Source organism: Oryx dammah, unplaced genomic scaffold (assembly GCF_014754425.2).
Source record: "Oryx dammah isolate SB20612 unplaced genomic scaffold, SCBI_Odam_1.1 HiC_scaffold_4, whole genome shotgun sequence".
Classification (NCBI taxonomy): Eukaryota; Metazoa; Chordata; class Mammalia; order Artiodactyla; family Bovidae; genus Oryx; species Oryx dammah.
Window position 1 is genome coordinate 57,593,262 of NW_024070188.1, and position 26,439 is coordinate 57,619,700.

Consider the following 26,439-nt stretch of genomic DNA (forward strand, 5'->3'; position numbering starts at 1 on the left):
CCAAAATGGGCTTCCCTGATAGCTCGGTTGGTAAAGACTCTACCTGCAATGCAGGAAACCCTGGTTTGATTTCTGGGATGGTAAGATATGCTGGAGAAGGGATAGGCTACCCACTCCTAACCCTAACCCTAACCAGTATTCTTGGGCTTCCTTTGTGGCTCAGATGGTAAAGAATCCGCCTGCAATGCGGGAGACCTAGGTTCGATCCTTGGGTTGGGAAGATCCCCTGGAGAAGGGAAAGGCTACCCACTCCAGTATTCTGGCCTGGAGAATTCCATGGACTGTATGGTCCATGGGGTCACAAAGAGTCAGACATGACTGAGCGACTTTCAATTTCACTTTCACTTCATGCAACCGAAGGCCCTGAATGAGAAGGAAGAGGAAAAAAGAGTAGGAAAAACTATTTGAAAAAATGGTGGGAATCTTCCCAAATTTAGTGAAAAACATTAACTTACAGACTCAAGAAGTTCAACAAATTCCAAAGACAATTATGAAGCAAGTCATACCATATAGTCATATTGCTGAAAGCCAAAGACAAAAAGAAAATCTTGAAAGCGGCAGAGCAAAATGATATATTGCATACAGGGAACAATAATACAATGGACAACTGACATTTTATCATAAATGATGGAAGTAACAAAAAGATATTGGAATTACATATTCTAGTGTTCCAGAAAAAAAGAAATTATTCAAGAACTCTGTATTCAGCAAATCCTCTATCCTTCAAAAGTGAAGATGAAAAACATAGTAGTAGTGTTCATAAAAAGTAAAAGAAGTAAAGTGAAGTCGCTCAGTCGTGTCTGACTCTTTGTGACCCCATGGACTATAGCCCACCATGCTTCTCCATGGGATTTTCCAGGCAAGACTACTGGAGTGGGTTGCCATTTCCTTCTCCAAGAAGTGTTCATAGATATACATTAATGTAGTATAGTGGCTAATATGCAATGATTTTACAAATTGCAAAACATCATGCCTTGCACTTGATAAAGGGTTGGGTAAAAGGAGAAGCTGATCTACAGATGAGGCTGCAACTGACATCTCAGCAAATATATTTAATCTACCTTTGAACTTGGATGGTTACTCAGAATTACATCAAATTGTAGGAAGGGAATCAAGCTTTTGTATTCTCGCATCAACCAGTCATTGGTTGCTGGCTGCCCCACTGAAGAGAGTATGACTTTAAGTGAATCATTCCCTGACATCAACAGCAACGTCCAGTGAAGGACACACTTTGCTCTTTTTCTATTGTATGTTTGTCTTATGCTTATCTTATGGATCTATAGAATTTATTTTAAATGTTGGATACTAATGCTTTATGTATTGCAATTTTTTTTTCAGTTTAAAACTTATCTTTTCACCTAATAGTGTTTTTTAAGTGACCAAAAATGTTAAAGTAGACAAACTCAATCTTCTAATTTAGTTTGTACTTTTCATAAGAAGTTCCTACCTACTCCAAAGTCATAAAGTTATATATTAATATACATTTATTTATATATATTTATTTCTTCTAAGGTTTTTAAAATTTTATTCTTCATGTTTTAATATTTAATTTACCTGGAAATTATTTTTATGTGTGAATTGTGGTAGATAAAGATGTAATTTTATTTTTGCCACCTGGCAATTGTACCAGCAATTCTTTAGTGAAAAGTCCATCCTCTCTCACTGACCTGAATGCCAATTTCTATCCTAAACCAAGTTTCCATACAGGGGGTTTGTAGGTCTGTTTCCAGAATCTCTATTCCATTCCACTGTTCTAACTCTGGACTCAAACCACACTATTAATCACCATAGCTTGAAAGTAAGTTTTCATACCTAGTAATTTGTTTCTCATCTTATTCTTTTAGTAGTGTCTTGCCAATTATTAACCCTTTGCTCTTCTATGCTGATTTTATAATTAACTTGCTCCATGTAAAAAAAGCTGCAAAATTTTTAGAAAAATTTTTTTAAAATAGGAGAAAACCTTTGGCTAAGGGAAGATTTCTTGGTTAGACAGCAAAACCCCAAATAATAAAATCTTTATGAATTATATCAAATTTATAAACCAATTTATAAAGAAAGATTATCTTTGTGGTGTTTTTAACCTTAGCCTTCTATCCATAAACACAGTCTCTCAATCTCTCAGATGATCTTTAATGTCTTAAAAACTAATAATTTTCTTCACAGAGATCAAACACATCTAATGTTATTTTATTTCTATAGAATTTATAGTCTTAAATTACATTTTCTTGAGATAGTTTACTGCATACTAATATATAATTAACTTTAGGTATATCAATTTGCGGGAAGTTTTTGATGTGGAAAATGACAATATCTGTGAATAATGTTTTACTTCTTTGCTTCTTCCTTTCTGATCTTTATATTTCATTTTATTTCTTTTCTACTATGATAGTGAATAAAACCAGTGATAATAAATATCCTTGTTTTCTTCTTGATTTTAAAGAAATACTTCTAGCATTTCATTTAGCTTGATATTTTCTACAGATTTTTCACAGCTAATCTTTAGCTGGTTAAAGAAATTCTCTCTTATTCTTAGTTTGATAAATGTCTTTTTTACCCCCATGACTGACAAATTTTATGAGTGCTTTTTTTAAAATCATAAGTCTTTTTCCTTTAATCTCTTAATGTATAATGGCATTAATGTATTTTCTAATTCAAACCAATTTTACATTACTTAGTTATCCCCAAATCAGTCCTAACTTACATTTTTATATAGTGAGAGATTTGGTTTGTCAATACATTGGCAAAGTGACTTCCATCTGGTGAGTGTTGTTGACCTTCCTGTACTGCCCATGTCAAGTTTCAGGACTAAGATTATGCTAACTTCATAAAATGAGTTGGTAGAAAATGTTTCCCCCTTGTTTGTGTGTTCCCTGGAAGAGGCTGAGGGAGACATGAGAGATTTATTTCTTGAATGTTTGGCAGAACTCCCCAGTAAATCTGCTGGAACCAGATTTCTCTCTGGGTCAGAAGCCCTAAGGTCATGGAATTCATTTCTTTTTGAAGTTTTGATTCATCTAAGTCCAGACTCATGTGCATGGTCATTAGTAACCACAGGTCTTTTATTAATACTATTTGGTGAGGAAAAACTAAAAGATTAAGGATAGCTTTTCATGAAAGAGTCAATAAACTGCACTGCAAATATTACCATAATATCATTAGTTAATCTGATAAAATCTTAAAACAGCTCTGATTTCACTTTTACAATGTTTCATGTTCAAGACAGTCAGGAATTTTGCTTCCAAATAGGAATGCTTTTTATTTTTTTCTGTTCTAAAATCAAAGTTTATTCCTCCCCCTCCACAAATAAATTTTAATAATAAAATTCTTCTTACCCAAGTCATCCGGGCTCTATCTTTTGTGTTGTAGTGACACTCAGTAATTAGATTATCTCCCTAAAACATAAAAGTGGAAGCTTTCAGATTGGAGTTTCATGCTGTTTTATTTATCTAACATATCTGTAGGCCAACAGTTTAATCTGCTATATGAATGCATGCATTAAGTAATTTGACTCAAGAGTAGACTTTTGATCTATTAAATTCTAGGTTTGCTAGCATAATAAGCAAGCAAACAAACAAATAAGGCTCTCTTTGTTCAGGCCAGACTCCACAATGTTCTAGCTGCATGACCTTAGGTAAGGAAATGAATCATCTGGGCACAATTTGTTCATCTAAAAAATAATGATAAAAATAGCACTTATCTCACACAGCTGTTGTGAGGAAATTAAATGACAGAACACACATTTAGTTCTTAGTACAGATTAAACACTCCTTAAGTGTTGGCCACAGATACTAGTTACTGTGATTATCTTCTTATTTACCTTATTTACTTTAAAGGTCCTTAATCAGGTATTTATTTTCGTAAAACAGACTTGTGAGGCAAATTACTAGTAACATTTTTTCCAATACTTTCCAACCTTTTGAACAGTACTGCACATAGAGAAACTAATTTTTTATGCCTCCCAGTCAGGTAAGTGGACAGGCTATTCACAGACCAGAAGCAGCAAGCTCTGGGTAATGGCCCTCAGATTTGTTCTCGATGCCTGGATATTCAGAGGGAGGAATCAGTATTTCAACACTTACATCCTCTCATGACATATCAGTTGAGGGACACTGAGACAACCCCCCAAAAAGCTGGTTAGAGAGCCCCAACACCAGACAACACCATAAAATGGAGTGTAGTCCTTAAGAATCTTGAGATCACTCAAACTTCATCTTTCTACTCCCAGAGTATACCAGGGAATTACTGCATGTAGAAAAGATATTGCTATTACTCTCATTTCATAAATAGTATAAATATCTGACTTTTAAGAAGAAAACTAGGGTAGGAACTTGTATAACTATTGAGCTCAATGTCAAAATAAAAAATTTGAAAAAATGAAGCATCATAAAATTTTTAAATTGTTTATCATTGGAAGGCATAAGATTCCTTTCTGTGTTGTTTCCTCAGAACCTCAAGTACTGTTGCCAGCCAGATTACACACAGTAATATAATTAGCTATGTCCTAATACCTTAGTCAAAAGAAAAATTGATCTTATATTCACTTTTATTGAAATGAAACTTTCAAAACTTCTGATCTTACCATTACCAGAACTGCAAGCCAAGGGATTACTAACTGGGGAGTCTAGAAAAATGGTGCTTACAGCACAAAACCTAAGTTTTATTTCCTTTGAAATCAACAACTTGAGTTGCCCCTGGGAATAGTAAGAAAACAAGTTTCAATTCTGGAAAACAGATCAAACACATTCCGTGAGGGTTATGCAACAGCCATGGTGGGTGGCTTTGAAGCTATGGATAGGATGAACGATTCATTACACCAGGAGAAACCTGGCTAATTCTTGGCAGGTATATGTCTCAGGATTTTGATGACATTCATTGATAAAGAATAAAAACATTCATACTGGTAAGATTGTCTGTTCTTCTTTTAGGTACTGAAACTCCTGGAAATTGAAGTCAAAATCATCATCGTAAGCGAGTAATCTCATTTCCTCCCCTTTGCGAAAATGACGCAGCCTGATGCCTCTGCCTGCCAGGTGAGCGTGGAGCAGAACAGCAAAAACATGGATGCCACTTGGCTTTTCAGCTTCCAAAGCCTACGGGAGATACAGGGGAAGACCTGATTAGGTCTCCAAACAAGCGCAGACAGTTCACCTTAAAACAGACTTGGAGGGACAACTGAGAAGAAAAGCTAACACAATTTAAGCCAACACATGACCTGCCAGACATTTATAATTTGGATTTTTCCTGACTTATTCCTATCTTTGTGAAGCAATACTGGCTGTGAGGAAAGAAGAGGAACTAATGCTTGCTGAGGACCAACTGATCACTTCTACATATTACCTTTCTTTTTTCTTCTTTTAGGAGGTGAGCAAACAGTTACAGCTTCTGGCAAAAAGAATCCAGTATTTTGGTAGCTTGAAAAGTGAAACTCTTAAAGGGAGAATCTACTCCCACTTTTCCAGATAAGAAAATTGAACTGGGAGAATTAAATTAAATGAATTGCTCACAGTCCTACAGCTAGAGAATGATGTCATGGCAATTTAATTCATGGTCTAAATGGTCTAAATAATTCAGAAGAGCATAACCTTTCCATTCTACCAGTCTTCCATACTGTCTACAACCACAATATCCTATAATTTATAAAGAATATGATCCATGTTGAAATACTTTAATTCAAGAAAAAAAGAACTATGAATGAAGCAGCCATTATAAAATACTTATCTCTTATCCAACATGTATTTTATATTAGTTATTTTTGCTATTTGGTTAAAGAAGGGTCAGCAGGTATAAATCAGAGAAAATGAGAAAAAATGAAAATAAATCATGGAAAAAACAAATATGAATAAAAAATAAAGTTGAGAAAGCAAAAGGGGACTATGAAAGATTGAAACCATAAAAGATAAAATGAAGTGTCCAATATGAAACAAACAAAGAAAGGAAAAGGAAGGAAAACACCAAAATTCTACTCCTGCAGCCTTCAGGATTTTAAAAAGCAATAAAGGTCTCGCTAAAATTGTAAACAATCATTTTATAGCGTGACAACAACAAAAAGATTAGTAATAAACTTGGAATTTTCCAAACATAGTTTCTACAAGCATAGATTAATCTAGGAAGAGCAGCTCACAGACCCAGACACACCATACCTCTTCCAGGCATTCCAGGGTGCAGTGACCCTCAGACCGGAAGTCAGGCAGGCCTGGAGGGATGGTGTGAAAGAGGCTTACCCAGAGGCCAGCCTCAATAACCCCAGCATCGTATTTCCTTATATCTGCCGTATAAAATAATCTCAATCCAGAATTATCTATTAAGCCTGGAACAAGAGCATTTAGACAAGAAAAATTAAAAGTGAGCTTGAGTACTTGAAAAAGTTTTCCATATTCAGCTGGAATAGGTTTACTGATTTTCCTTAAACTCTCACAAGGGAAAGGAATACAAGCAAAGATTAATGAAAGGCAACATCCAGATTCACAAAGAAAACTTATACAGCATACCATGGGAGACACGTTTGTATTATCTAATAATATATTCCACAATTATCTAACATGAAGACAGAAATAAAAATTCTAAGTCATTCATTAGAATATACAGTAACTCAACAGAAGTATTATTTGATACTGTTTTGAGGTGAAGCTCAGTAACATTTACAGAGAGGTGAAGACCACTTGGTCTAGAAACCATGTGATGATAGAGAAAAATATTAATAATTAACTTTCTTTATAGTTTACCACCAGTCTTTTAATAATTCATAGTCATATAATCAACAAACGATTATTAAGAATCTATGATGTGAACAACATAACAGGCATGGTGGGGAGGAAAGATAAGATACATCCCTTGCTGTGACATAGTTATCATAAGGAGGGAGAATATGGGCCCCAAACACTTCATAAATCCATTCCACTTGGAAATTAATTGACTTCTTTCTGCAACAGTGACTTACCTACCTGTGACCTGTTGGATCAATTAGCATATAAATAATTTTGTATTAATTGTTGTGATTATTTTATTGTTTGCCTTTCCCACTACACTATAATATCCCTGAAGATGGGGACATTATGTCATTAAGCACAGATCCAGCATATCCTTGGTGCTCAGTATTTGATGAAAAATTGCACAAATCAGTGTAAAATCATAACCTTGAGTTTCTTCTATTGATAATTCCATATTGAATCCTTTAAGTTTTTGGTGTTGGGATATTACATAGTAAATTCAGGTGTAAATACTTGCCCTTCTTCATTTCAACACCAGCGTCAACTGCAGTGTCAACACAGCAAGATGCTTAATATTTTCTAGTGTGATGAATGGTAATTTTTCATATGTGCTTTTAGAAAGAAAATGTTTCATAAGCACCATGTATTTCAGACTAATTTACACCATAAAGGGAAAAGTCTATTTTTCTACTTTCTGAGTAATGTCCAAATGGCCTTTTAAGATTAGTGACTACATGTGCTCATTTGCCTAGCTCATTGCTGGCCAATGACTGCTGTCCCAGTGAAATTGCTTATAGTGGCTTTTTCTACTCTAAAAGGTATCCCAATTTGGATGACAAATGTATAGGCTAATTTTTTTTTACAACATTAAATGCTATTTTATTTGAAGTCTGTTTAACTCTGTTAAAATAAAGGGAAAAGTTATAAAACTTTTAAAAATCATAGGTAGAATTTATAAAAAAATACTCACCTTCCTTATATGTTGGATTGTCGTAATGGACTTCCAGGAGCACATAATGAGGATCTAACGGAGTGCCAAGGGATAATCCAACATGAGGTGGATAGGAAAAACCCTAAAAGAGCAAAATTCCATGACATAGTGTTCTGTGAAAGTCCCTGAGAGCTCTACTCCATTCAAAACCCAAACATTCTCAATGATATCTCAACATTCTACAACTGTATTAATCTATAGTTAATCAAATAAAATGGCTTAAGGAAAGAATGATTTCCTGTGGAAAGAAAAATAACACACCCTCATATCAAAAAGAGTGCATAGAGTTTTACTTAGAAGTGTTAGAATCACAGGGGGAAAAGGGATCAATTAAGTTTGTTACATCTCAGTAATGAGCGGTCCCACCTCTCCACCAATGGCCCAGGCGAAAATGACGGTCTCACAGGTGAGGAAGGCATCGGGCATGTTAGGGTGGTAACACTCGTGCCCGTCGTCCAGGACGCCGTCACTGAGGTTGCTGCTGCACTGATAGAGCAGGATGTGATGGACCAGGCTCTCGTGGCCTTTCTGAATCACGGGCTCAACCTAAACAGGCACAGGTGAGAGGGACGATGCAATCAAATAAGCACCCTTCAACACCCTCCGAGAGGCACGAAACTAGCATAAACGATCATCGGTTTTCCAAAGGAGCAGTTTTCTCCATTGTGTAACTGTTGTGCGGTTGAAGCATCATTTGTTCTGGAGACGGTGACTGTGATGATGATGATGGCAAGGACAATGGCAAGAGCAAAGATGCACTAACCATTCGCTTCTCTAAGAATCGTTGCTGTCGTTGTTAAGTCACTGAGTCATATCCAACTCTTTTGCGACTCCATGAACTGTAGCCCTCCAGGTTCCTTTGTCCATGGGATTTTCCAGGCAAGAACACCAAAGGGGTCATTTCCTTCTCCAGGGATCTTCCTGACCTAGGGATCGAACCCACATCTCCTCCACCTCACTTGGATTCTTTACCACCTCGGAAGGACTTTACTAATGTGTTGTTTGCTTTTTAAACTCGTTGTTTCCCTTAACATTCTGTGTAGCAGCTGTTTCAAAACCTGCTTGCTCTCTTCCAGGCTTTACTTTGCCTGGCACTCTCTACCTCTCCATCTCTCTGTCTCTATCTCTCTCTGTCTCCCTCTCACAGAGGGAAAAAAAAAAATCACACAGGCATAAACTCCTTCAATCTCCCTTAAAATGTTATCTTTGCCCATCCCTACTGGAGGTATTGGGGCTTCCCAGGTGGCGCGAGTGGTAAAGAACCTGCCTGCCAATGCAGGAGACTTAAGAGACGTGGGTTCGATCCCTGAGTTGGGAAGATCTCCTGGAGGAGGGCATGGCAACCCACTCTGGTACTCTTGCCTGGAGAATCCTGTGGACAGAGAAGCCTGGCCGGGCTACAGTCCATAGGGTCGCAAAGAGTCAGATGCAACTGAAGCAACTTTGCACACATGCACTGGAGGTAGTAATACCTTTCTTCCTATCTATCTTCTATATGGTGCAGAGCATAGTACTAGGCACAAAGGAAGGCTCAATAAAGGACACTTTTATTTTAGTGACTAAAATCAAATTCTAATAAGAATTTTACCATTAGAATTTAGGAGAGAAAAAGTCATTGTAGTGATGTGCTGTACTCACTGTGTAGTGATTCAAATTAGAAGGAAACTGGAAACTGTGAAAATAGAATGAGTGGTGATGTTGGTCCTGAAAGCATGATTAAGGTGACTATGTTTATTTGACCATCCCTTCTGTAAGTTCCCTTCAGAACACTGTCCAGGAAACCAGAATGAGCTAAGCACATCCTAACATCTCAAAAAGCCTTACTGCCAGAGAAGGTGGACAAGTCCTGTACTTAGCTTAGCTGGACTATAGAGGTGGCCACTAGTTACAGGGTTCTTAGACCCTTCTATTAATCTGACAAAGTGATCCTTTGTGTTTTCAAGAGTTTGCTGTCTTAGAGCTCGTCCATGCTTGTGCTTTTAGCCCTAACTACTCAAATGCAAACAATTCATTTAAAAACCTTGCTTTAGACGGGCATAAAAAGATGAAGTGTTTCCAGCTATTTCCTTCTAAGTCTTGCCATTTTGACTTTCTATATAGTTTCTCGTTCATTCTTACTTTTTTTTAATAGGAAAGGTCAAGGCAGCCAAAGAGAGAAGCAGTAGACACTAGGTAGAGATCTGAATGGGCAGCCAGGGGGTCTGAATTTTTAAATCCAGCTTTTGTTTTGTGTGGAATAGTGAGCCCTGCTATGCCTAACCCAGAAGTACATTTTTAACATCACATTCATAGAAAATGACCTTGCACATGGCTGTGTTTGCACTCATCTCTAGAGGACTGTATACCCTGAAGACAGAAACTATTTTCTATTTTGCTTCAAAATGACAGTTACTGTTCAAACATGGTTGCATAATATATAACAATCACACAGAAGGGCAGCCCAGGATTTTCTGAGATTATAGTTTCCATGTCAAATTTGATGTGTGTGTGTGTGCTCAGTCTTTGTGACCCCATAGACTGTAGCCCGCCAGGCTCCTCTGTCCTTGGGATTCTCAGGCAAGAATGCTGGGGAGAGTTGTCATTTCCTCTTCCAGGTCTTCTTCCCAACTCAATGATCAAACCCATGTCTCCAGCAGCTCCTGAATTTGGCAGGCAGATTCTTTACTACTGAGCCACCAGGGAAGATGCTTTTTTTGGCCACCTCATGTGAAGAGTTGGTTCATTGGAAAAGACCCTGATGCTGGGAGGGATTAGGGGCAGGAGGAGAAGGGGACGACAGAGGATGAGATGGCTGGATGGCATCACCGACTCTATGGATGTGGGTGTGAGTGAACTCTGGGAGTTGGTGATGGACAGGGAGGCCCGGTGTGCTACGATTCATGGGGTCGCAAAGAGTTGGACACGACTGAGCAACTGAACTGAACTGAACTGAACTGATACTTATTTGGGTGCATCAGTACTCCAAGGGGGACAGGGAACTGCTAATATGTCTTTAGTTAAATATTCAGGCACATGTGAGGATTTTGCTGTGTGCCTAGGGGTTTCCATGGTGGCTCCGATGGTAAAGTGTCTGTCTGCAATTTGGGAGACACAGGTTCGATCCCTGGGTTAGGAAGATCCCCTGGAGAAGGAAATGGCAACCCACTCCAGTACTCTTGCCTGAAAAATTCCATGGACAGAGGAGCCTGGTGGGCTACAGTCCATGGGATCTCCAAGAGTCGGACCCAACTGAGCGACTTCGCTTTTTTTTTTCTAAGTTCAAGCCGAACCCTGTAGGCTGTACTGAGCTCTACTAGCTAGGTTCTGGATAGGAGCCCCTAAAGGCAAATGAGGATTGGCTGCTCCTAAGGCAGCTACCCTGAGTTTCCCTAGTGGTTCAGAAGTTAAATAATCCATTTGCAATGTGGAAGACCTGGGTTTGATCCCTTGATTGAGAAAATTCCCTGGAGGAGGGCATGGCAATCCACTCCAGTATTCTTGCCTGGAGAATCCCATGGACAGAGGAGCCTGGCGGGCTATAGTCCCTGGGGTCGCAGAATGGGACATGCCTGAGTGACTAAGCACAGCACACAGCAAGGCTGCCGCAGAAACTAGTGGCTTTCACTGAGGCACCACAGGAGGGCACTAGAAAGCAAGGGGGCAGAGTATGTGAGGCTGGATGGTGCTTAAAGGAGCTTCAAATAACTTTAAAAATTCTTAAAATAAAAAACAAAAACTTTTAAGAGTAAGTGACTTTTATGCATAAAATAGATAACTAATGAAAACCTACTGTATAGCTCAAGAAACTGTACTCAGTGCTCTGTGGTGAACAAAATGGGAAAGAAATCCAAAAAAGAGGGGATATATGTACACACATGGCTGATTCACTTTGCTGTACAGCAGAAACCAACACAATATTGTAAAGCAACTATAATCCAATATAATTATTTTTAAAAGAATAAGTGCTCTTTTATATATAAAGCAAATGCTGAAACCAACACCAAGTTGCCAAGCTCACAAAGCACTCTAGGAACAACAATAGTAACATCTGTCTTCTATTTAGCACCTCCTACCTACCAGCCACTACTGAGTCATTTCACATATTTCACTTACTATTTATAACAAATCTATAAGGTAAATGTTATTGTTTCCATTTGACAGATGAGAAAACTGAGACTCGGAGGATTCTGCAGCAAATCCAACCATGGCTAGGAAGTGGTAGATGGGGATTTGAAACTAGGCTGGTCTGACCCCTTAAGTTGGTACTCTTCGGATTGCAACACTTTATGGAAGGAAGATATGTTGGAGAAAACCAACAACCTTGGGAGTTGCTGCCAGTGAGTGGGCGGATGAAAGGTTTCACACAGGCAAGTTGCCGACAGCTGTCAGCAGGAGGGTGATGACACCAGGGAGCCAGCCCCAGGAAGTGCTTCAGGAGCCACTACTGAAAATCCCCACACAGTGCTGCCATCAAGGGAGCAGCGCCACACTGGGAGGGAGCCTCATGCCTGGGGAGTCTCCTGCCTTCTTCTGCTACCCTGTTCACATGCCTTGGTCTCTAGGGAGAGGAGACAGACCGTGGCCTTTGTGCTTTTTCCTAAGTAGGGCAAATAACAAGGTCTCACCTGGAAACCCAGTGAAGGCTTCAAGAACTAAATTGCAATCCAACCCCCAGGTTACAGATTGATAGTACAGCCTAGAAAATGACGATTTCCTAGGAAAAATACACCCACAAAGCAACAAGGAAACTTACTGCATGCAAACCCACGTACTGTTCATTGGGAAATATAAGCAGCCTTGGAAGAGGAAAAGTCTTTAGAAAAAAGATGTTTTGTTTTTGTTTCCTGTTGTGAGATTGAGAGACAAAGAAAGAGAAGTGCCTGAGAACAATATGTAAGGATAACTACTGAATAAAGTGTTGAAATGTTGGTCGCTCAGTTGTGTCCAACTCTTTGTGACCCCATGGTCTGCGGCTCGCCAGGCTTTTCTGTCCATGGGATTACCCAGGCAAGAATACTGGAGTGGGTTGCCATTTCTTTCTCCAGGAGGTCTTCCCAACCCAATGACAGAACCCAGGTCTCCTGCATTGCAGGGAGATTCTTTACCATGTGAGCCAAGAGTCTGCCGTAAAAAATATGAACTATCAAACTCTTGAAAAGAGGAGAACTTCTTGATAGAGAATTTTCAGTTGACCATGGGGGATAATTGGAGAAGGAAATGGCAACCCACTCCAGTACTCTTGCCTGGAGAATCCCATGGACGCAGGAGCCTGATAGGCTGCAGTCCATGGGGTCGCTAAGGGTCAGACACGACTAAGCGTCTTCACTTTCACTTTTCACTTTCATGCATTGGAGAAGGAAACGGCAACCCACTCCAGTGTTCTTGTCTGGAATATCCCAGGGATGGGGGAGCCTAGTGGGCTGCCACCTATGGAGTCACACAGAGTTGGACACGACTGAAGCAACTTAGCAGCAGCAGCAGCATGGGGGATAATTAAGTGAGACACCAAGAATATCTCTCTGGACAGGAATAACCCACTTAGCGCAGAGTCCAAGTTCCAGGGAATGTGAACACCTTGATGAGAGCAGGACAGGGCCATTGGCTCCCAGCACCTGGTATGGGGTAGAATTTCCCACAAAGCTTCCTGTCATGCTTACAAAGCCTAGTGCTGCTAGCGCATGGCTACCAATCACCCAGCAAATGACCACTGCATCTTATCTTCTGCTGCCATGACCATTCCACAAACATCTGAAGCAGTCACAGAACTTGTGTTTTATCCCCTGCTGTGATATCCTACTTTACACCAGGTAAGAGTGAGGCAGAGACAGGCGAGCACCATCTGAGGAAGGAGACCGAAGCACACAGAGCTCCAGGACGCACGCTGCTTGGTGGCTGAACGCAAGCATTCAGCACTGCTCTTTCTTGTGCTCCTAGTAACTGTCCATGGCAAGGAGTTTTCCTTTGGCATCACCGCCCGATTTGGATCAATGGTGGAGTTCTATACTTCTGTATTTAAAAATTTTGGAGACAAACGAGGCTGTAATGCTTATTTGTCTATCACTACTATAAGGGGAAGCACTTAGAAAGGATCTCCTATTTTGATTCCTCCTTCACAGATGTCACATGATCATCACAATCAAAATGGGAATCCCCAAAAGTTTCCTCTATTCAAAAGAATATTGCAGTGATAGAAATGGTCACAGAAGGTCATGGCAAGATAAAGCACACAAATATAAATAAATTGGTATTTCTGAGACGGCAATGAACATTTAAGTGAATCTGTTGAGCTGATTATGAGTTTGGCAGAAGAAATAAATTTTTAAAAATATTATTTAAAAGTGCCCATGGAAGTAGGTGGCAATGACTCCGAATATTAAACTATGTCATTGATCGCTGTGTTCTTGTACATAAGTGAAATTTACAGACCTAGAACAGATGGTAGGCCTGTACACCCACCTTCATATGCAACAAGCCAAGCAAGGATGGTCTAGCAGCTGTGGGTTATCTGTTAGCCTATGTGCAAACTGAAAAACAGCCCAGGAACCAAAACACAGATAAAAAGAGAGGGAAGTCTTTAACCTGAAGGATTTTAAAGATTAAAACAGTCCCTTCAGTTAGTTCAAGAAAATGGAACTTAGGGGTATTGTTGAGAAGACTTAGCAATAAAAAGGTAAAAAAACGAGAGCTGCTAAGCATAGCTAAGATCAAGATAAAAATTAACACTGACCATAAAGCAGTGTTGTTTTTGATTGCTGTTTTTGATGTTTCTGAGCATCAAAAAGCCCCAAATATTTATACTGTTCCTCATGAACTCATCTCTCTTACTCTCTTTAGCCAGGTCAAAGCAAAGTCCTTGTAACACACTGACTGCTTAATAGCTACTCATTGAATGGAAATGAAGTTACTACTCCCTTTTCCATCAAGCCAACATTAAGGAGGCTGAGTCATCAAATGCACTGCCTCCTAATTTCCTGATTTTCTCAACTCCAGTGACCTAGGCTACATCCCACTTCCTTCACCATCTCCCAGAGATGCAATCACCAAGTCTAGTGAGTGCTCCCTTTAAAAGGTAACCTAGGAACTTCCCTGGTGGTCCAGTGATTAAGAATCTGCCTGCCAATGCAGGGGACACAGGTTCAATCCCTGATCCATGTCTCGGTAACAAGAGAAGCCACCACAGTGAGAAGCCCACACACCACAACCAGAGAAAGCCCATGTGCGGCAATGAGGACCCAGCACAGCCAAAAATAAATGAATAACGAATTTTTAAAAAAGGTAACCTGAGAGTAACCATGTTTTCTTAGCTTTCAAATACCAATGACCTCAATACTAACACTTGCAAAATAAAATTATTTTTTGCTTAATTCCCCTGTACTGGGTTAAGCAGTGTTCCTGCAAAATTCATATCCACCTAGAACCTCAGAATGTAACCTTATTTGAAAATATGGTCTTTGCACCTGTAATTAGTTAAGATGAGTTTACACTAGCTGAGGATGAGTCCTAAATCCAACGACCAGTGTCTTTATAGAAGACAGGAGAAGATTCAGACTCAGATACACAAAGAGAAGATGGCCATCTGAAGACAGAGGCAGAGATGGGAGTCAAGTTGCCAGAAACCAAGTAACCCCAGAAAGCATAAGAAACTGGAAGGACCAAGGAAGGATTCTCTGCTAGAGCCTTCTGAGAAAGCATGGCCCTGCCAACACCTTGATTTTGGACTTCTGACTTCCAGAGCTCTGAGAGAGTACCTTTCTGCTGTTTCAAGTTACTCAGCTTGTGGTCATTTACTATGGAAACTCTAGGAATCTAGTACAGTCCCCATCTCAATTTTTAAATAAAAAACTAACATTTTTCAGATGTGCGCATTTGTAGCTAGGTCATGGTTGTCTCTGCACTTGTTTGTGACATGAACTTATCACAAATACACATCATTTCCTCTTATCTAAATAGGTCTGTAGGTTAGCTGGGGGCTTCCCAGGTGGCATTAGTGGTAAAGAACCCGCCTGCCAATGCAGAAGATGCAAGAGATGTGGTGTCAATCCCTGGGTCAGGAAGATCCCCTGGAGGAGGGCATGGAAGCCCACGTCAGTATTCTTGACTGGAGAATCCCATGAACAGAGGAGGCCGGCAGGTCACAGTCCATAGGATCGAAAAGAGCTGGACATGAATGAAGCAACTTAGCATGCACATAGGTGAGTTAATAATATTGTCTCAAGGGTAATTTCCTGGTTTTGATAATCAAACTAAGGAAGATAAGATGTTACCATTTAGGAAAATCTACTATTTTTACAACAATTTTTTTGTAAGTCTAAAATGATTTCAAAATAAAAAATGTAAAAAATAAAAAAAGATTCATTATCTATAGCCAAATATATGTGCATCTTGCTTTTGATTTTATTTTAGGAGGGTTAAAAAGCGGGGGGGGAGATAAAATGCCCTTCTTGACTGGTCTAGGAATACCAAGATCAGTGAGAAAAACAGGAGGTTATTAGAGCTCTTATGAGCAATTTTCCTTTATTTGTTCTTCTATGTCTACCCATTTAAGATGTGACTTGTTAAAACACGTGTGGAACACAGCTCTCCAAAGCCAACTTGCAGTTCAATAAATTAAAAATTAAAACAAAAGGAAAGAGGTGATGGGCGGAATCTGTAATGAGCTGGAAATTTTGTAAATCCCCATCACTGTTCTTGCCTGTTCTTGTCCCTGGCATCCCATTCTATGTACCCACCCAAGGCATAGATTGCTGTCCATGTAAAGCAGGTAAACCGTCTCTGACAAAGGTTAGCCAAAGGGCATCTGTTGATAAAGTGATGCAGCCTATGAGAACATTTCAGCCAGAACTAGCAGTGCAGATAGATGATTATAAGGTCATATGACTATTTGCCTCCCTTTCTCCCTTCTTATCTCCATCCGTGCTGGGCAGAGATCCTTGAGAATGACAATATATCTGACTTTTAAGAGGCAACCAAATTGAGCAAGAGAATGATATCATTGTCTCACATGTAATCCAGCCTGAAATAGTTCATGGTTCAAAGCAAAGCCCGACTTGTTGATATGTATTCAAGGGGCCATAGCTCAAATGGACTTGGCAACTAAAGCCCAGGAAATCATGTTCAAATCAGATGAATAGAAGAAATGAAGAAAAGGGGAAAATTGAGGGAGAGGAGACCACTGGGAAATAATCCATCCCCTACTGCAATCTTGAATTCTCAAAGGAACTACCATCTTCAGGTGGGACCATGCCCTGCCAGCCACAATTGACTAGTTCAGGGGCCGGGGCCCAACACATCAATCCTTTTTTTTGGAATTTCAAACTATGAAACAAGAATGCATTGTCCACTAGAAGGTGGAGACTGTGGAAGAAGCCAGCATGTGGTGAGATACAATAAAACCACACAGAAAAGTCCCAAACACAAGACAGTCTTGGTAGGGTTTGAATACTTAACTCAAGCTGTTCCTGAAACCAGCTTGTCTCTACCATCCTGTGGCTTATTTATTCAACCTTTCCTCTTAATTCATGAGTCAGCACATTCCTTTCTTTTTCCTAAGCTAATGCAGGTTGGGTTTCTGTTACTTGCAACCAAGAGTCCTGATTAATAATCATGTGTGACCCTATGGACGATAGCCCACCCGGCTCCTCTGTCCATGGGATTCTCCAGGCAAGAATACTGAAGTGTGTTGCTATGCCCTCCTCCAGGTGATCGTCCCAACCCGGGGCTCAAACCCACGACTCCTGTGGCTCCTGTGTGGATTCTTTATTGCTGAGCCACTGGGGAAGCCACCAATTAACAATCACACCATTAACCATATATCATCAATTTATCAATATGCATGTGCATTTATGTAGTACTATCTGAAAACATCTCTTTCTCTCTTAGGAAACTTGCCACATAAAACTACTTTGCTTTTGTTTTACTCTTTTATTTTAATTATTACTCATAATTGTATCTGTGTAAGGTAATAACAAAGTTACTTCAATAAAGTGCCCTTGAAAGACAATATGGAGAGAGAAATCTACCCCTTTAACACACATAAGTGTCTCTATCCCTTGCTTATTGATTCCTGAAATTCCAACGCACTTAATATTAAACATTAAACCTGTTTTACTTGAGAAATGTTAAACACTGTGATTCATAGTCATTTACTTCTGCATGTGAATTAACTAGGTACCTTTGCCAAACAGTTCAATAATGTTAAAAAAAAGATATAAAATTACCTTTAAGAGCGTTTATAACACAACATAGTGTATATATTTGTCCTTTGAATTCTTAACAGACTATTCATGATCTATGCTGCTAAGTCGCTTCAGTTGTGTCCGATTCTGTGCGACCCCATAGATGGCAGCCCACCAGGCTCCGCCGTCCCTGGGATTCTCCAGGCAAGAATACTGGAGTGGGTTGCCATTTCCTTCTCTAATGCATGAAAGTGAAAAGGGAAAGTGAAGCCGCTCAGTCGTGTCCGACTCTTAGCAACCCAATGGACTGCAGCCTACCAGGCTCCTCTGTCCATGGGATTTTCCAGGCAAGAGTCATAGTTATATATTAATATTGGTTAACTGAGATTTTTAATAAACTAGAGACCACCAAGCTACTCTAAGAAAATTTAAATTAACTATAAAATTAATTTTATAAATTTAAATTTAGTTTATTTAAAATTTTATTTAATTTATAAATTTGCTATATGGCCAGTAAAGAGTAGTGGAATGACCTGGAGGTTTGGAGACCAAGTTCATTTCCTGGCTGTGCCATTAACTGTGTCCTGCTGTGTGACAGGACTTTGAGCAGGTCACATCACACTAGTGCTTACTTTTTATCAGGCTCTAAGACTCATGTTTATATAGAGACTCAGTTCAGTTAAGTCACTCAGTCGTGTCCCACTCTTTGCAACCCCATGGACTACGGCAGACCAGGCTTCCCTGTCCATCACTAACTCCTGGAGCTTGCTCAACTCATGTCCATTGAGTCAGTGATGCCATCCAACCATCTCATCCTCTGTCATCCCTTTCTCCTCCTGCCTTCAATCTTTCCCAGCATCAGGGTCTTTTCTAAGGAGTCAGTTCTTTGCATCAGGTCACCAAAATATTGGAGTTTCAGTTTCAGCATTAGTCGTTCCAATGAATATTCAGGACTGATTTCCTTTAGGATTGACTGGTATGATCTCCTTGCAATCCAAGGGACTCTCAAGAGTCTTCTCTAATACCAGTTAAAAAGCATCAGTTCTTCGGTGCTTAGCCTTCTTTATGGTCCAACTCTCACATCCAGACATGACTACTGGAAAAACCATGGCTTTGACTAGATGGACCTTTGTTGGCAAAGTAATGTCTCTGTTTTTTAATATGCTGTCTAGTTTGGACTAGACATGTAAACATTATATTCATTTAATCCTCAAAACAACATAATGAGCTTAGGTAATAGAATTATCACATTTGTTATAAATGAAAAGTAAAACACATATAAATTAAGAAACTTGCCCAAGTGTCAAAGCCCTGTTTAACTTCTGATGGCCTTCACTGTGAGTCAGTGCTCCTCACAACCACACTGACTAATGTACTGGCCTCTTTATCGGCAGGGCAGTAGGTGGCAGAGAGTCTGCTCCACTGAGATCATGTCAGGTCTCCATAGCCTTTACTGTATACCCATCATCCAGATTCTGTTGTCTAATTTCTAATTACTTCCCCTGAGACTCCTCGGAGGCATACTCTTGCACTCACTTTGCAAACAACAAGAAGTGCAAGATAATGTACATTCTTCTAGGGAAGGTGAAAAGGGAGGATGAATGTCTAGCAATCTTAGGTCGAGTGGGACAGCTCTAAACATAATTCATATGCTATGGATTGAATGCTTGTGCCTCGCCCTGAAATTCATATATTAAAATCCTAACCCCCAAGCTTATTACAAACTAGGCCTTTGGGAGGTGTTTAGGTCATGAAGGCAGATCCTCATGAATGGGATTACTGTGCTTGTAAGTAACCCCAGGGAGCTTTGTCCCTTGTCCCTTCCTCCATGTGAGATTGAAGTGAAAACAACCTCTGAGGAAGAGGTTCTCACCAGACGCCAGAGCTGCCAGTGCCTTGGTCTTGGACTTCCCGGCCTCCGGAACTATGAGAAATAAATTTCTCTTGTATATAAGCCATCCAGTCTATCGTATTCTGTTAGAAGAGATCAAACAGGCTAAGACATTGAGAATAAGTTAAACCTGGAACTACAAAGCCATCATATCCTTGCTTGGCTCTTTCCCTAGCCTTACTCTGCCCCCTATTGTTTTCTCCTGGTACTTCCTTAATCAATCCTTCCTACATAAATTCTTGTCTCCAAGGACTGCTTCTGGAAACCCAACCTAAGACAAGTAGTGTAATGGAAGAGCATTTTTGGACCACATTTTCTTGGATTTGAATCCTTCTCCACTAGTACCTTATTTATGTTTCTTGAAATATATTTGACACATAACACTGTGCAAATTTAAGGTGTACAACATGCTAAGAGACTTGATTTGAGTTTTAAATCTGTATATGTAAGACTGAGATGTGTTTTCTCTACAGAGATCTTTTTCTGAATTACAGCCTCCCTCCTTTCTCCAAAAGAAACTTAGCTACATTGACACTTAAGGGTGTTTATGTACAGTTTTGAATATAAACATTCCTTATCATTTGCTCTGAAAATCTTTTCTCTCAAAGAGATGCTCTCCATTTAGTCATGCACTCGACTAATCAACTAAGAAAAAAACACAAAAAACACACACCTATATCTAGTCTACTGTGTGCTCTGTGTTAGGTGTCAAAGGAGAAAGCAAAGAGGCATCAGACATGACTCTGACAGTCATATTGTTAGGGGAAGCACACTGACTGAAAGCGCCCACCCTGGCCAGGCACCATGGAACCAATTGCATGAGTTGTTTTACAAGAGGAGGTCCTGCTAAGGAACATAGAACTAATAAGCCACCACCAACTGGAAGAGTTCAGGAAAGGTCAAAAGAAGACATCACATGTCCGACCACCTCCCAGAATCCTTCTCACTGGCATCCATCTTCACTGAACAAGGTGTGCACCACCAGGAAGGACTCTGAGTCAGAATGATTGGCTAAAGACTACCCGGAAACTAATCCCATCACCATAAAACCCAAGACAGCAAGCCACGTGGCAGAGCTGTTTTCCTGGGTTCCCTTACCCTACTGCTCTCCAAGGGTTCCCTTTCCCAATAAAATCTCTTGCTTTGTCAGCACATATGTCTCCTCGGACAATTCATTTCCAAGTGTTAGACAAGAGCCCTGTTTCCAGCCCTGGAAGGGGTCCCACTTTCTGCAACAATATGGTTCATATTCTAGAATGGTAGAGAAGTGTAGACCAGAGAATGATAATTTCTGGTTGCCTCCCAGCATTGATTCCCCTAGAAGATTTTCCTACCAGAATCCTTAATTGCTTAAGTCGCTCAGTCGTCTCCAACTCTTAGCAACCCCATGGAGCCCACCAGGCTCCTCCGTCCATGGCATTTTCCAGGCAAGAGTACTGGAGTGGGGTGCCATTCCCTTCTCCATCCACTGGGCTAAGAACGATTCCTACTTCCCTTGAGTGGCCTAAATTCATTTATGTGATCCCATCCTTGACATGAATTTAAATTGGTCAAGTCATAGGGACTTTCCCATGGTGGCTGATGGAAGAGATGTCCTCTCCTTTCCCCAAGATGTAGAAGAAAAACTGTTATGTTGGGAGTTGAGGCCATCATTTTCCTAACTTGAGGGAAAACAGGCCAAGGATGAAAATAACAGAATAGTAAGGGCCAAACTCAATGAAGCTGAAGTTCTTGAAACATCATAAATCTCCAGACTAACAGATTTGCCTGAAATCAACAGAAAGCAATGCTCAGTTGAAATTAAAATCGGTTTGGTACTGATAGTAATTGTCAATGACAATAATTTTCTTCCATCGCCCTTCATTTCTTTCCTCTCTTTAGACAAACAATGCAAACTGAGATGAGCACTCAAATCTAGATTAAGTTAGAAGCTCTGTTAATTAAGACTTCTGAAAAAAAAAAACAAAAAAACAAAAATGAGTTCCCAAAATAGCTAACATCTGAGTTTTGGGTTCTATAACACATCTGAAAACCAATTTTTTTTAATGAGAACACTAAATATTTAGAATATGTCAAAGCAATATAGCTTCTCAGGTGGCTCAGACAGTAAAGAATCTGCCTGCAATGCAGGAAAATCAGGTTAGATCCCTAGGTCAGGAAGATCCCCTGGAGAAGTGAATGGCCACCCACTATAGTATTCTTCCCTGGCCTGGAGAATTTTATAGACAGTCCATGGGGTAGCAAAGAGTCGGACATGACTGAGCAACTAACTTCACTTTCAAAGCAATATGGCTCATCTAATTTTGTATTTCCCACCTATAAAATACCCTTCAAGCAACTTTCCTGTCATAATATTCATCCTAGTCCACACCTTCTATGCATCCTACCTGAATTATAGCAATAGCCACACACTTATCTTCTTGAATGTACAGGAGTTTGCCTTCTGAACCACACTCCATATCCAATACTTTGGTCACCTGAATCTAAGAGCTGAAAAAGACCCTGATGCTGGGAAAGATTGAGAGCAGGAACAGAAGGGATTGCAGAATATGCGATGGTTAGACAGCATCACTGACTCAGTGGACATGTATTTGAGCAAACTCTGGGAGACAGTGAAGGAAAGCGGAGCCTGGTGTGCTGCAGTTCATGGGGTCACAGAGTTGGACACAATTTAGTGACTGAACAACAACAACCACCCTACCAGGCGAATCACCTTCAGAAATCAGCACTTTTGACCTTGTTAATCAGAATAACATTTGATGGTTCCACTCCGCCTGTCTTATAGCCGATCAACTCCACACTTCTGTTTCTGACATCAAGGGCTCTCTTTCATTGGCTGCGTGTTACTTACACAGTCTCAACACGCATGAATTTCCAGCCATAGGAATCGCATCTCTTTATGCACCATGTTCATTCTTCCCTCCATGATTTCATTAGTACTGTTTTCTCCATCCAATACATCCCCCTTACTCAACTCTGCTTATTAAAATCTTACTCATTCTTGAAAGACCAGGTTTTGTCTTCCCCAGATGCCTTCTCTGATTATTTTGGCTCATATTTGTCTTGTTTCTCTGAACTTCTTTTAGGAGGCAATACTATGTGGTAGACTAAAACCAAAGGCTTGGTTTAGAATCCAATGTCTGGCACTTACCAGCTGTGTGACCTGAGGCACTTTGCTTAACCTTACTGAAACTTAGGGTTTTTATGTATAAAATGTAAATACAAATCAACTTCTAACACATTATAAAAAGTAAAGGAAAATATGTCTAGCTCATAACTCTTAGTATGACGCTGAAAACTCTGCTCAGTTCTGTGCAACTTAGTAAATTATCATTTTTTACTGGATGCAATAATTTCATATATGAGTTTTTTCTGCTTATTTGGAGTTGCCACTCACTGTTTTACCATTTGTTGACAATTCATTCCAGAGGGTAGACTTCTTCAAAGCCTTTATTATTTCTGTGTATTGTAATTAAGAGAATAGAATATCAAGACTAGATATTGCCAGTTACTCTTTGACGAGCAACTTCTAACTTACTTGTAAGTATAAGCTGTTTTTAAACAATGAATTGAATATTTTAGGTTAACTTGCATTTCAGATTCTGGAAATTCATGGAATCGAAAGTACATACTCTTTATATAAAATAGAGATGATTTACTGCTTCCTAGTACAGAAAAAATGGTTCAGAGAACTTATCCAACAGTGCTGTTAGTCAGTGCATGCTAGCCAGTGCAGCAACACATACATCAAAGGTGTGAGTATATCTGGATTTCTGCAGGGTAGAAAGATACACAAGGACCAACATGTTTTATGGAAAATCAAAAGTGCAGAAATGGGGGATGTCTGATAGGAACATAGCTCCACATCACAGAATGACAGAGGAGGCAGAACAGTGCAAAGTGACCCATCTTCCTACAGAGAAGAAGTGGACTAAAGATTAATAGAGGAAAGAATTGGAAGCAACACTCAGCTGAGCAAAGATAAGTGCGCATTAAATCACCAAAATAATGAGGAAAGTATCTGTAACATTTATGTCAAGGAAAGGGCCTATTCCCTTAATATAAAAAAGCTCTGATGAACAAAGAAATAACCCCAGTAAAGACAGGCAAGGTTACATGAATGAAAAGCAGCATCAGAGTCTTTTCCAGCGAGTCAACTCTTCGCATGAGGTGGCCAAAGTATTGGAGTTTCAGCTTTAGCATCAGTCCTTCCAATGAACACCCAGGACTGACCTCCTTTAGAAGTTTGTTAAAAGGCAGTATTATGGACTGAATGGACTGAGAGTATTATGGACTGAATGCTGTATCTCTCAAAATTTATCCATTGAAGTTTCAACCCCCAAAGTGACTGTGTTTGGCGACAGAGCCTTTATGGAAGTATGCTCAGACACAGTAGTGTCCAACTCTTTGTGACCCCATGAACTGTAGCCTGCCAGGCTCCTCTGTCCATAAGATTCTCCAGGCAAAAATACTGAAGTGAGTTTTCATGCCCTCCTCCAGGGGATCTTCCTGACTCAGGGACTGAACCCACATCTCCTGTGTCTCCTGCACTGCAAGCAGATTCTTTACCCACTGAGCCACCTGGGAAGCCCAACTTCTACATAGTGCATAGTATATACAACCATTCATCAAATGTTAGCTCTCACATTTCTGATTCATAATCTACCTATAATACTTCCTTGACTATTACATATATATTGCATTTATACCATACTATTATACTTAAATATATTATATGCAGTCCTCCAAAATCTTTGAAAATGTTTATTTTCCTAATCTTGAATTAGGGGAACATAGTTTTTTTCTTCTCAAGATTTTTTAATTCAAAATTAGTTAGAGTAATAACTGATCAAGATGAAGCAACATACTGTTCCTCTGCAAACCCAATTATAGCCTCCAAATTTTTAGGTCCTTAGAATGAAAGAGTTTTCTCCCCAAGCCTGCTGTCAAGACTTTGCAGCCCACTGGCAGATGTCACTGAGCTGGTTTCACCTCTGAACAGACACAGCTCCTTCTGGGAGAGTCTCAGCAAAGACACCCAGACCTTCCCTTGGTTCTGCACCAAACATTTTCTGTCTCCCTGGATTGTTTCTGCTTTCTGGTCTCCTTTGAAGTTACAGTCGATAGTCTGCTTCTTGTTGTTGTTATTGCTGTTTTGTGTATATGTGTGTTTGTTTTTTATAGTTTAAAGACCTAATAATTCCATTCATGAAAGAACAACTCAATGATTAACAGATGATCTTCACGATAAAATGCCATAGCCCTAAATTAAGGGGAAAAAAGCTTAGTTTTTCACTTAGCTCAATACAGCTTACATGTAAATATAACTGATTTAATTCTGCATATTTTAATATTAACTAAGGTTTCCCTGAATATTCGTTGGAAGGACTGATGCTGACACTGAAGCTCCAATACTTTGGCCACCTGATGCGAAGAACTGACTCATTGAAAAAGACCCTGATGCTGGGAAAGATTGAAGGAAGGAGGAGAAGGGGATGACAGAGGATGAGATGATTGGATGGCATCACCAACTCCATGGACATGAGTTTGAGTAAGCTCCAAGACTTGACGATGGACAGGGAAGCCTGGCGTGCTGTAGACCATGGGGTCACAAATAGTCAGGCATGACAGGTACTGAACTGAACTGAACTGAACTGAACTGAACTGCGGGTTTCCCTGGTGGCTCAGATGGTAAAGAATCGACCTACAATGCTGGAAACCTGGGTTTGATCGCTGGGTTGGGAAGATCCCCTGGAGAAAGGAATGGCTACCCACCCCAGTATTCTAGCCTGGAGAATTCCATGGACAGAGGAGCCTGGCAGGCTACAGTCCATGGGGTCACAAAGAGTTGGACACGACTGAGCGACTTTCATATTCACTTTCACTTCAAGACTTATTTCCACATCCTGAAACTTCTAGTACGTATGTTTATATATAATTTATCATAATATTTTTGGCTTATTTAAATAAAGTATATTATTTTAGCATTGATTCATCATAATTTAAAGACTTTGTTTCCTGCAGAAATTTAATAAACGGGCCATCTTATTTTTCTTCTAGGAAGAGGAAAATAATCATTGCATGGTATTTTTTATTCCTTCAGGCATAGTTTAAAGATTAGCTATAACTGGAAGCAATACAAATGAATAACACTTGCCTGATGCAGAATTCTATGTTGGCTTTTATCCAAAGGTCTAGAATTCGCTGCTCTTTAAATTAAATTTAAGTTTAAAACATAGTCTACTTTATCTTGTAGTGAAAGTAGGGGAAACTGATATTAAGTATTTTTCTCCAAGATACAAGGTAACATCGCCTTAGAGCTGGTAATAAATGCAGGTTTCACAAAAATAATTAATTTTATTGATTTTGGCCCTTTCTATGAAGTGTCTGCAAGTAGCACAGCAGAACAGTTCAGTTCAGCCCTTTAATTCGAAACATAATCCACAGTGCCACACATTCAAAGTTCATCTGTTTCCCAGATAAGAGAGATTTTTCTGAACATTGTTTATAACTCACCATCACTGACTTGAATTTAGATTTGAGCCATTCATCCAACAAACATTCACCAAGCACCACTGCCCAGGATTGAAGGTCTAAGGATGATAACAGCACAATGTTCCTGGGGCTTAGGTTCTAAAGTCAGTCTTGTTGGTGTATGACAGAAAACCACAGAATTCTGTAAAGCAACTATCCTTC

The 26,439-nt window shown here is 39.7% G+C and overlaps 1 protein-coding gene across 1 annotated transcript in view; it reads right to left on the reverse strand.

Annotated features, from left to right (window-relative positions):
* The window catches only part of MOXD1 (monooxygenase DBH like 1), a 95,549-nt gene that overhangs the window by 16,110 nt on the left and 53,000 nt on the right, over positions 1–26,439 (reverse strand). Inside the window, exons 5-9 of the mRNA XM_040239233.1 lie at positions 8,065–8,244; positions 7,678–7,780; positions 6,141–6,307; positions 4,899–5,090; positions 3,333–3,392 (exon numbers count right to left, since the gene is read on the reverse strand). Coding sequence (XP_040095167.1) covers positions 3,333–3,392; positions 4,899–5,090; positions 6,141–6,307; positions 7,678–7,780; positions 8,065–8,244 — 702 coding nt within the window. The remainder of the gene's footprint in view (positions 1–3,332; positions 3,393–4,898; positions 5,091–6,140; positions 6,308–7,677; positions 7,781–8,064; positions 8,245–26,439) is intronic.